Source organism: Phyllobates terribilis, unplaced genomic scaffold (genome assembly GCF_046119375.1).
Source record: "Phyllobates terribilis strain yellow unplaced genomic scaffold, ASM4611937v1 Scaffold_1__5_contigs__length_1240528914, whole genome shotgun sequence".
Lineage (NCBI taxonomy): Eukaryota > Metazoa > Chordata > Amphibia > Anura > Dendrobatidae > Phyllobates > Phyllobates terribilis.
In genome coordinates this window covers 798855044-798867492 of record NW_027362761.1, presented here as the reverse complement: position 1 = coordinate 798867492, position 12449 = coordinate 798855044, and the positions used below count along the sequence as shown (strand labels likewise).

At 47.4% G+C, this 12449-nt stretch overlaps 1 protein-coding gene across 1 annotated transcript in view; it reads left to right on the top strand.

Moving 5' to 3' along the window:
• DNAH6 (dynein axonemal heavy chain 6) overlaps window positions 1–12449 on the top strand; it is a 493878-nt gene that overhangs the window by 143473 nt on the left and 337956 nt on the right. Inside the window, exons 30-33 of the mRNA XM_073637077.1 lie at window positions 364–501; window positions 6697–6864; window positions 6970–7118; window positions 7200–7307. Coding sequence (XP_073493178.1) covers window positions 364–501; window positions 6697–6864; window positions 6970–7118; window positions 7200–7307 — 563 coding nt within the window. The remainder of the gene's footprint in view (window positions 1–363; window positions 502–6696; window positions 6865–6969; window positions 7119–7199; window positions 7308–12449) is intronic.

Below are 12449 nucleotides of genomic sequence, written 5' to 3'. Positions count from 1 at the left end.
CAAGCCATTTGCAAGTGAGTGAGATTTCTTTACCAGCCATAGCTTGCTTTTCAAAATGAGGTTGCCACATATGGCCAAAACCACATCTACGGACAGTGGCTAGTTTTCAAAGTAATGCCATCCCTCACACAAAGCCACCTCATGTGAGCGTGGTTTCAGCAGCATGTGGAAATTGTAGTTTTTAAGACCGACTCTCTGAATTAAGATAATGATAGCTCTCTGAATTAAGATAATGCAGTGTTTTCACATGGAGAACTAACGAGAACCAGTATCACATCCTGATATCACAGCACATAATGCGGAATGACAAACCGATCATTTGTGAGACATCTGCTCTTTACACCTCCTGCTCTTGTTTTGCAGATGATGGGTCGATTCTTCAGTGGTTTGGCCCAGTCTGGAGCCTGGTGTTGTTTTGATGAATTTAATCGAATTGACATTGAAGTGCTGTCCGTTATTGCCCAGCAGCTCATCACAATAAGGAATGCAAAAGCTGCAAAGGTAATTCTTATTTCCTATGCAAAGTGTAAATTAAATTACCATATGTTTCCCATGCACAATGAGGCTCTGATTTTGTAATGTAATGTGTAGCCCCTAGATTTATACATAATGTCTTTTATTCAGACTAAAGGGCAAGAGTTAGCTACAACAGTGGCCACCTAAAGTGTTGCTTACACACAGCCTTGTTTTCTCGGTAACTTTAGTTGTACAACATAAAGATTGCATCTGATAGATGTCTCCCCCCCTTATAATGCCCCATGCAGCATGTCACCCTCTCCCCCCCCCATATAATGCCCCATGCAGGATTTCACCTCTCCCCCCCATATAATGCCCCATGCAGGATGTCACCCTCCCATATAATGCCCCATGCAGGATGTCATCCCCCCCATATAATGCCCCATGCAGGATGTCACCCCCCCATTTAATGCCCCATGCAGGATGTCACCTCACCCCCTCCATATAATGTCCCATGTAGGATGTCAACTCACCCCCCCCATATGATGCCCCATGCAGGATGTCACCTCCCCCCCATATAATGCCCCATGCAGGATGTCACCTCTCCCCCTCCATATAATTCCCCATGCAGGATGTCACTTCTCCCCCTCCATATAATGCGCTATGCAGGATGTCACCTCACCCCCCCATATAATGCCCCATCCAGGATGTCACCTCCCCCCCATATAATGCCCCATGCAGGATGTCACTTGTTCCCCCCGATATAATACCCCATGCAGGATGTCACTTGTTCACCCCCATATAATTTCCCATGCAGGATGTCACCTCACCCCCCCATATAATGGCCCATGCAGGATGTCACCCCCCCCATATAATGCCCCATGCAGGATGTCACCCCCATATAATGCCCCATGCAGGATGTCACCTCTCCCCTCCCATATAATGCCCCATGCAGGATGTCACCTCTCCCCCTCCATATAATGCCCCATGCAGGATATCACCTCTCCCCCTCCATATAATGTCCCATGTAGGATGTCAACTCACCCCCCCCATATGATGCCCCATGCAGGATGTCACCTCCCCCCATATAATGCCCCATGCAGGATGTCACTTGTTCCCCCCCATATAATGCTCCATGCAGGATGTCACTTGTTCCTCCCCATATAATGCCCCATGCAGGATGTCACCTCACCCCCCCATATAATGCCCCATACAGGATGTCACTCCCCCCCTTTATAATGCCCCATGCAGGATGTCACTCCCCACCATATAATGCTCCATGCCTCCATACATATAAAAAAAAATCAAATACTCACCTCACTTCTCACCTGCTGCCGCTGCTCCGGGCCCCTCACCCGCGCCGGTGACGCGCCCCCTGGGCCGCGGGGTACTCGGTGCCGGGCCGGTCGACGTTTGGGGAAATGTCACAGTGTCGGTGACCCGGTCTGTGACCCAGGGCGGTCAATCAAAAGGGGAATTATTTACAGGGGATTTATAAAGTTTGTATAAAGTTCGTGACGCCACCTGTGGTATGCGGCTAAAGGGAGCCGCCACTGCGGAGCAGGTCCTCTGGAGCTGATGTGAGTGCAGCAGGGATGGTGTGGCTCTCCACCGGTAGAGCTTAGCTCCAGGGCAGTGTAGATGTTATAGGTTATGCTGGGCGTTGTAGTGCAGGGGGTGATGGCGCAGGCAATAATCACAGAGACAGTGGGGTGCAGTCTTCCAAGTTTACTCACAGTTCTTAAGTCCTTCAGGTTGCTCCCCTGATCTACGTCCTCCACCCACACCCACTACATGGTTCCCCCTCACTGGGTTCCCCCCACTCCAGCCAGGGACCAGGGACTGTGCTGTCCCGTAGGAGCAATCTTGCCCTGCCCTCTGAAGTGTTGTGTAATGAATGCAGGTGTTAGGGTCCCGGGCAGCACTGTATCCTTACCTGAGAGTGAGATACCACATCTCTGGGTGAGATGCAGTACCTCTGTGGTGACCGAACGCGCTGGGGCGCCACATACCCCCTTGGTAAAACACAGCACGTCCGCGGGCTGGCACAGAGCAAACACAAGGTATTTCAGAGTTACAAAAATTTTAGAATGCATTCACATATAAGATCATAAACATAACATTTCTTCCCTTTATGGGAGGCACATTTTCTTGAACGTTACTGGTTACTATATCAAAACATTGTGAGACTTTTTAAAGAACATTTTCCTTCATACATATAAAACATTTCTCACGTCAAACATTTTTCATATAAAACATTTTTAATCAACTGCAGTGAAATTTATAGCCGGATGTCCTTTTCACTGGTAAAGGTGCAACATGAACAGCATGAGGGACCCGTCCGAAAACCCTCAATGTAGGCCCTGGGCGTAGCTGCAGGGCATAGGTGATCCAGGTGTTGGACCACGTCTTCGGCCACGCCAAACAGGTTTTTGTTCTGAGGTCATTCGTTGTTACATAAAGCCAATAAGGGGCACTTTAAGAAGTGCAATTATATACAGTGGAAAGTTTTTAGGAAGATCACCGTCCTCTACCTTAATGTCTTTATACCCTTACTGGGTAACTTGGTAACACACACAAACTCTATTAACTTGCAGTGTCTCTGCCATACCTTTCCAGGTAACTATATACAGTTTCCACAACACGTAGTTCAATAGTGGTGTTCCCGCCGGGGGAACTCCTGATTCTTACCGACTGACCCAGCCGGGTCTACAGCTTTGTTCTGCGGGGGCATGTCCTTTCTCTCCTTCGCCGCCTTGTAGACTTGGAGGGCATACCACCCGCGCTCGCCCTTGTGTCGTGTAAAGGTAACGTAGTCGCCGGGGCTTAAGTCCATCCCGGAATGCCTCTGTTGGAGGTGGGGTTCTACATACCGCCGGTTAACAAATATGTCACTATCAGTGTGGGGCTCCCGTATAAAGCTCCACCCAGCGTCCAAGTCAAATTTGACCACTATCCCCTCCAGACGGGGACTGGGTGTGGTGGACTTTACCTGGCGGGCCCGGGCCTTGGCCGCCATATTTCTGGCCTCCATGTGCTCCGACCGCACTTGCCGGTCGTGCCTCTCCTTTTCTAACTGTCAGAGCTCCCTCCTGCAGTGCTCTTCCCTCCAGAGGGCCTGGGCTTGCGTCTCGCTCAGGAACCCCATGAGGTCCCCTGCCCGGTCGTCCCACCGGAACTCCTCTCCCTCTGCGCAGGTAATCGGGGGCGCAGGTGTGGGAGCCAGAGGGCGTCTCTGCTGGCCTTCATTCCTGGTGGACCAGTCGAAAGAGGGGGTTCTGTATCCCCACTCGGATGCGGGGGCAGGCGGCTCTGGTAGGGGGCCCAGGAGCAGGTCAGCTGAGCAGGCGCCCGGGTGGTATGGGTATTCCGCCAGGGGATCGAGGAGCGGATTGGCGGAGCTGGCCAGGTGGTATGGGGATTTCGCTGGGGGATCGCGGAGCTGGTCGGTGGAGCAGGCACCCGGTGTAGTAAATTCTGGGCCTGGGAGCAAGTTGGGAGCGTGCGCGCCTGGGTATGGAGGCGCCGCCAGGGGGCCCAGGAGCAGGTCAGCGCGGTCTGCGCCCGGGACAGGGAAACTCTTCCTACCTGCTCCTGTGGCCGCTCCTTGGCTGCTCTCTGCCTCCTGGTCCTGGTTTGGCTCCGCTGGGGCTGGGGCGCTGTCGGTGGAACACGGGACTCGCTGCCGCCTGGCCTCTATCTTCCCCAGCACCTCCATCTTCCAGCCGGCGATGGCTGTCCTCTTGGCCTCTCCTACCCGCCGACTGAGCTCACGCATCTCGGCATGGAGTAACTCCGCATCCTCCAGGGTCAACTTGTAGATCACCTCTGCCAGGGTAAGAGGTGTCTCGCTTGGCTGCAGGCCGCGGGCCGGGGTCTCAGGCTCACCTCCCTCCATCTTGCCTGCCGGGTGTGGTCTGTCTGGTCTGCTGGAGACCACACCCTGTTTCCAAGTTTTCTTTTCCCCTCTCCCCTTTCTGGGGCGGTCCCATGGCTGCTTGCTGTCGGTCACACCTGGGGGTGTCTTCCCCACCTTGATGGACACATCTATGTGTATGGCCACAGTTGCAGGGGGCAGGTTGCGCTTTTGGCGCCATTCTGGGACCCGGCCCACGATGAGAGGTTCTGTATTGTTGTCTTTGATCACGCACATAATGGCGCCACATTCAGTATAGAAAACTGAATGGGGCTGGCGCCACATTCAGTATAGAAAACAGTCTGTAGGCGCACAATACCCGGTGATAACGGGTGGGTTGCATATCCTGTTCGTGACGCCAAAGTTGACGCGCCCCCTGGGCCGTGGGATACTCGGTGCCGGGCCGGTCGTCATTTGGAGAAATGTCACAGTGGCGGTGACCCGGTCCGTGACCCAGGGCGGTCAATCAAAAGGGGAATTATTTACAGGGGATTTATAAAGTTTGTATAAAGTTCATGACACCACCTGTGGTATGCGGCTAAAGGGAGCTGCCGCTGCGGAGCAGGTCCTCTGGAGCTGATGTGAGTGCAGCAGGGATGGTGTGGCTCTCCACCGGTAGAGCTTAGCTCCAGGGCAGTGTAGATGTTATAGGTTATGCTGGGCGTTGTAGTGCAGGGGGTGATGGCGCAGGTAATAATCACAGAGACAGTGGGGTGCAGTCTTCCAAGTTTACTCACAGTTCTTAAGTCCTTCAGGTTGCTCCCCTGATCTACGTCCTCCACCCAGGTTGCACTGTACAGGTACAGCCTCCCACGTCACGCTGCGTTCACCAAGCAGGGGTTCAGCAATCCCTCAGATAATTCAGGAGCACTTAACGGGACCCCTTTCTGTGTGCCTTTCTCAGTCGTCTTCCTGCGCTGGCTCTCACCCTCCTGCCCTGCGCCTCGCAATCAGTGTCCCAATCTGGTAACCTCGGGTCTTATCAGGCGACCTGCAGTCCCCTGGACCCTCTGTGGCCACCTTCTCGGCGATATAATTGCGGATGTGGCCACTGCACCTTACAAGTACAGCAGCCTCCGGTTCCTAGCTGAGCCTTGTAGTTCTCCACTAGTTTAGGGGCCGGTCCCCTCTGCGGCTCGATCCCTCCACCGCCTGGCCGATTCGGGCGTACGGGTGGCCTCCAGCACTTCCCGTACTCCTGGCATCCCTTCTGGTCCTAGAGCCTTTCTCCTGCTCCCTCACCTCTCTCAGTCCTGGGCCTCTCACTAGGCCTGCCTCCGGAGCAGAGCTCCTGCAGAGCCTCTGCTCCACACACTTTCCTCCTCTGACTGGCTTGTCTTTCTAAGATGGCTCCCCTTTTTATACAGCTACTGAAGTGCTCCCCTGATCTACGTCCTCCACCCACACCCATTACATGGTTCCCCCTTACTGGGTTCCCCCCACTCCAGTCAAGGACCAGGGACTGTGCTCTCCCGTAGGAGCAATCTCGCCCTGCCCTCTGAAGTGTGGTGTAATGAATGCAGGTGTTAGGGTCCCGGGCAGTACTCCTTCCTTACCTGAGAGTGAAATACCACACCTCTGGGTGAGATGCAGTACCTCTGTGGCGACCGAACCCGCAGGGGTGCCACACCGGCGTCTTCCCACTCTGCTCTGTCTGTGATGACTCAGAAGAGAGCACGGTGTAAAGATGTCACTGCGCCCTCTGACCTGAGACGTAACCATGCAGCAGCCGCGGAAGAGACCGGAGCTGCTGCGGAGGCACGGGGAGAGGTGAGTATTGTGCCGAGGCCCTGAGCAAGCGTGGGGAGCGGGCGCTGACACCGGCACCTCACCGCTCATGGGTCCCATAGCGCGCCGGGGTGCCCGACGGTGAGTGCCCCCCCCCCCCGCCTGCTCCGGGCCCCGGCACTTGCCCAGGTGCGCCGGGTGCTGACGCCTGCCCTGTTAGTGACCCTGCTCTACAGCATCATTACTTTTTAGCAAATTAGAGAGTAGATCCCTCATGAGCTATAGAAATAAAGAACAGCTCTGGAATTAAGGTGTGCTGATAATTAAGAACTAGTAAAGGTGTGCTGATAATTAAGAACTAGTAAAAGCAGAATTCTACAACAATATACCTCAAATACAACATGAAAAACACAAGAAAAATGTGAAACTAGAAGCAGACTAAACTGAAAAATCAAGGAATCTGAAAATGAATGAAGGAATGATGATAGCAGTCTAAAACATTGTACAACGTTTTACTAAACTAAGGGTAACTACAAATACTGTATGTGTATAAAAAATACCGGTAGTTCATCAAAACTATGTAACTTTCTCTGTAGCTCTCCAGATTTATGTTTGAAGGTCGAGAGATCAAGCTGGTTATGACATGTGCAGCATTTATTACAATGAACCCAGGCTATGCAGGAAGGACTGAGCTACCAGACAACCTGAAGGCACTTTTCAGACCATTTTCTATGATGGTGCCAAATTATGCTTTGATTGCTGAGGTAAGAGTAAAGTTAAATAATAACAATAATAATAATTATAATAAAATTATCTGTCCGTTTAAAAAAAAAAAAATACATCTTTTTTCTTTTCTTTTTAATTTTCAGGTCATTCTGTATTCTGAAGGTTTTGAATCCAGTAAAGTTCTGGCACGCAAGATGACACAAATGTATAAACTTTGCAGTGAGCAGTTGTCCCAACAAGATCACTATGATTTTGGGATGAGAGCTGTCAAATCAGTTTTAGTTATGGCTGGGTAAGAAATGTCTGTGCATTATACTAGACTTTTACCTTAAAAAGATATACTAAAATATGTGCAACTTTCTTTCTTTTTAAGCTCATTAAAGAGAGAGAATCCTGATTTAGATGAAGATGTGGTCCTGATTCGGGCTTTGAGGGACTCAAATCTACCAAAGTTCTTAACAGATGATGCTGAATTATTCAGGTGTGTAAATCTGTAACATGGCCCGCTGCATAACCTTCCTTTCTAGGAACTCACTTATGGCTGATGCAAACATTATACTGAATATGCTGTAATATGGGAAAAACTCTTGTATCATATTTCATTCAGAGGGTCACACAACCGTTTTGTCCACATCCGAGAAAATTGGTCTGATTATGCCAATCACACGCTGAGAGTCAAAGTATGATCAGAGTGTGATTCGATTTTCTCATCCGAGTGCGGTCCAATGTTTTCCGCTGAACCATAGGCATGAATAGGCATGAATGGGCATGTGCCATCCGATAGTAGGCAAATCGTGTATGCTGCAATTTTTTTCCTTGGACCGTTTTGGTCCATGCAAAAAATCTGATATGTGAACAGCCCCATAGAATAACATGGGAATGAGTTCTATTCGTCTGCATGAACCTTAATGGTAGTATACTTTTAGTTAATACTCTTTGCATGGAACAGCACTGTTGCTTTGCAGCGCTGGGGTCCTGGGTTCAAATCCCACCAAGGACAACATCTGCAAGTAGTTTGTATGTTCTCCCCGTGTTTGTGTGGATTTCCTAAGGTTCTCCGGTTTCCTCGCACACTCCAAAGACATACTGATAGGTAATGTAAATTGTGAGCCCCAATGGGGACAGTGATGATTATGTCTGTAAAACGCTGTGGAATTAATGACGCTATATAAGTGAGTAAAATAATTAAATAAATATCTGTGCAATGAAAACAAATGGTTGTGAAGTTGTATTTAACATTCATAATCTAAGGCCCAGAACATTTGGCTTCTAGATCTCTACCATGTAACATGGTTGCTGTTTTTTATGACAAAATGCCATCATTTTGGGCATCAGTCAGAGACAAGTGATGGACTTGCTGGTGCTTGGTACATTATAAGACTCAGCTCTGCTAACTGTACGGTCACCGGCCGTGAACCTGTATGTTCTTCACATTGACCGGGATACATTTGCATCCATGGCAAGTAAACAATAAATTTTCATATTGATAGAAAGTAGCAATGTTAATAATTTTTTATTATTCAAAGAATAAAATGAATTTGCAGAAATTATCATATCCATTTAAGTAGAATAATTTACCAATATCCATTCATTAAAGGGATTATCCACCTTTGGTGACAATTTATTTTCTTACTTTTGTCTAAAAATATATTTTTTTAATCTGGATTTCATTAAAAATTTTATCTTACTTACTGCAAAAAGGGTTACGTGAGAATTCATCAGTGAGCTCATTCTGTCAATGTCAGATTTAACTTCATTTTTGGCAATAGATCATGTTTTCTATTACAAACATTATTAAATTGCTCTAAAAGTGATTTATAATTCTTATCAAATAATATAGCTCTAAATAAGATATCTTAAAAAAAACACAAAGATAATAGATGTGATAATAGGCGTGGCCACCCACAGTACAGTTGTACAATTGAATGTAATGTAATAAAACCATTTCAGAAAAAAAATGGCCTGATTGCTGTTAGAACTCTCCTGTTAGGTTTTTTCTATCTTGCTGGTCACATGACCTTGTTTGCCTATTTAATCCTGCTCCGCCCTCCTGGCCTTGCTGGACTTCATTGTAATTTCTACTCTTAAGTTAGCCTGGTGCTTAGTTACCTTTCTTAGTCTGTTTAGCTTGGTCTTCGGACCTTTATGTTCTATGTTGTGTGTTTGTCTTTTACTGCTTCAATTTCTGCTAGGAGGTGCCCAACTTTATCCCAGTCCCTAGTTCTTGTAGGGATCCCTCCTTTGCATCTATAGGTCTTCATACAGACTAGCCGAGGACTTTAGCGGGTCTGATCGCAGGATCAGGTTCCCCGTTACATCGTAGGGATCTAGCTTAGTTCTATTGTAGGGACAGATCTCCTTTCTTTCCTTAGTGCTTGTAGCAGATCATAACAGTAAGTCCAGCCCAAAAATATCTCTAAGGAAAGACTTCCAGTTTCCATCATGGTGTCGGTTCAGGATTTGGCTCAACGCCTGCAGGGACTCTCTCTGGAGGTGGCCGAGCTCCAACAACACGTGAGTAGCTGTTCTGGAGCACATTTTGTGGAGCCAAAGGTACGTTTGCCTGATTTATTCTTTGGTGATCAACAGGAATTTTTTTCCTTTAAAAATGCTTGTTTATTGTATTTTCGTTTGAGACCCAGATCCTCTGGTGATGAATCACAGCGCATAGGGTTCATAATGTCACTTTTGCGCAAAGAACCTCAGGGATGGGCCTTTTCTCTCCAATCTAGTGATCCATGCTTTAGATCAGTGGATAGTTTTTTTTTCTGCTTTGGGTTTGTTGTATGATGATCCTGATCGTGTCTCATCAGTTGAGACTGAATTAAGACATTTGAGGCAGGGATCAGGTAATGTGGAAAAATATTGTTCTCACTTCCGTCGGTGGTCTGCCCAGTTGGGGTGGAACGATTCAGCTTTGAAAAGTTTGTTTCTTGCGGGGCTAGGTGAAAGGGTTAAGGATTTGCTGATTGCTTATCCCACACCTGGAAACTTGCAGGAGGCTATGCAATTAGCTATACGGGTGGACAGGAGACTGCGTGCAAGGGTTAATGAAAGTAAATCCTCTGCCATGTCAGCTCCGAGTCTTGAGAGGGTCTGTACTGACATTGGAGAGCCAATGGAGATAGGGGCAATGGCACCCCGCTCTCAGGAAAAAGACCGCAGATCTTCTGAAGGTTTGTGCTTTTATTGCGGGAAATCTGACCATTTTATTAAGAACTGTGTACTTCGTATGAACAAAGAAAAAAAAAAGGTCAGTTACGCCCGTATTGCCTGTTTAAATTCTAAGGGGGTATTTCTTTCTGCTACTACTGCTGCTCAGGAAGAATTAATTGAATTTCGGATATTTGTGGATTGTGGTTCTACTCTGAATGTGATTGATGGGGGATTCTTGGAAAAACTTAAATTAAAACCCAAACCTTTGTCATCCCCTATTGCTGTGGTTTCTGTCGATGGCTCCCCCTTGAAGAGTGTTACTCACAAGGTCTGTGAATTTCCCCTCACTATTAATGGTGTTCACCAAGAAAATTTGGATTTGGTGGTATTAAATAATTTGCCTTCTCCAGTAATTTTGGGGTTACCCTGGTTAAAATTGCACAATCCTGTACTGGATTGGTCTACCAATGAAATTAAGTCCTGGAGTCCTAAGTGTTATGACAAGTGTTGTAACGGACGTATTGCTGCGGTGGAAAAAGGGGAATTACCTGTACCTATTCAGGATTTTTGGAGAGTTTTTTCTGAGGAGGAGTCACAAATATTGCCTCCCCATAGAGACTATGATTGTACCATTGAATTTGTCCCTGGAGCGACTCTTCCTAAAAGTCGTTTATTTAATCTTACTATTCCTGAGAGAAAGGCTTTGGAGGAATACATAAAGACAAGCTTGGCCGCCGGTCACATTAGGCCTTCCAAGTCTCCTGTGGCTGTTGGATTTTTTTTTGTTAAAAAAAAGGACGGCGGTTTACGTCCTTGTCTGGATTTTCGTGAGATTAATTAAATTACTGTACGCAATCCTTACCCACTGCCATTGATTCCTGATTTGTTTAACCAGTTAGTGGGGGCCAAGTGGTTCTCTAAAATTGATCTCCGGGGGGCATACAATTTGTTGCGCATGAAGGAGGGTGATGAATGGAAGACTGCTTTTAACACTCCTGTGGGTCATTTTGAGAACCTGGTTATGCCTTTTGGTCTTACCAATGCTCCAGCATTTTTTCAGAATCTTATTAATGACATCCTTAGACCTTTGATCGGCAAAAATGTGGTTGTGTATTTGGATGACATTTTGATTTATTCGCCTGATCTGGAGTCTCATTGGCGGAGCGTACGTGAGGTATTACAGTTATTAATTGACAATTCGCTTTTTGCTAAGCTGGAGAAATGTGAGTTTGCTGTACAGAGAATTAGTTTTTTCGGCTACATTATCTCCAGCGAAGGCTTTGAGATGGACCCTGTGAAGGTTCAGGCGGTTCAGGAATGGCCTAGGCCTATTGGTTTGAAATCAATACAGAGGTTTTTGGGTTTCACCAATTATTACAGAAAATTTATTACAAATTTTTCTATTATTGTCAAACCACTGACCGATCTCACCAGGAAAGGTGCTAATGCGGTTCAGTGGACTACTGAGGCCATTGAAGCTTTTGTGTTTCTAAAGCAGAGGTTCAGCTCTGCTCCCATCCTTATGCAGCCTGATGTGACTAAGCCGTTTTTGGTTGAGGTTGATGCTTCTTCGGTGGGGGTCGGTGCGGTGTTGTCTCAGAAAAACAAGGATGGAGTACATCCCTGTGCTTTTGTTTCAAAAAAATTTTCTGAGACTGAACTTAATTACGATATTGGTAATAGGGAATTGCTGGCTATTAAACTCGCATTTGAACACTGGCGTCATTTCTTGGAAGGTGCTGAATTTCCCATTCAGGTTTTCACTGATCATAAAAATCTGATCTATCTTGATGCTGCCAAGCGCTTGAATGCCCGTCAGGCTAGGTGGGCACTTTTTTTCTCGCGGTTTAATTTTTCCATTACTTACATCCCGGGTACCAAGAATGTTAAAGCTGATGCTTTGTCTCGCAGCTTTTCTCCCATGGTCGGTGCTGAGGAGGAGGGGAGCATTTTACAAGAAGGTGTTGTGATTGCTGCATTGGACTCCGTTTTGGAAGATGAGATTCTTAAAGCACAGGAGAATGCCCCATCTAACACTCCCCATGGGAGGTTGTTTGTGCCTAGGACCTTTAGGAGAGATTTGTTTGTTGAGTGTCATGAGTCTCGGTTGGCAGGTCATCCAGGAATTTCTGAGACCAAGAGACTTGTGGGTCGCAGTTTTTGGTGGCCTGGATGGCAGAAGGAAGTCATTAAGTGGGTGCGTCAATGTACGGTGTGTGCTAGATCTAAGTCTTCACATACTCCTGCAGCGGGGTTGCTTTGCCCTCTGGAGGTTCCTAGTGCACCTTGGACACATCTGGCTATGTACTTTATTACTGACCTTCCCCCCTCTGAGGGTTTCACAGTCATCTGGGTGGTCGTGGACCGTTTTAGCAAGATGTGTCACTTGGTTCCTTTCATCAAACTGCCCTGCGCTAAGACACTCGCTAAGGCCTTTGTCAAGGAAATTGTCAGACTACATGGCGTT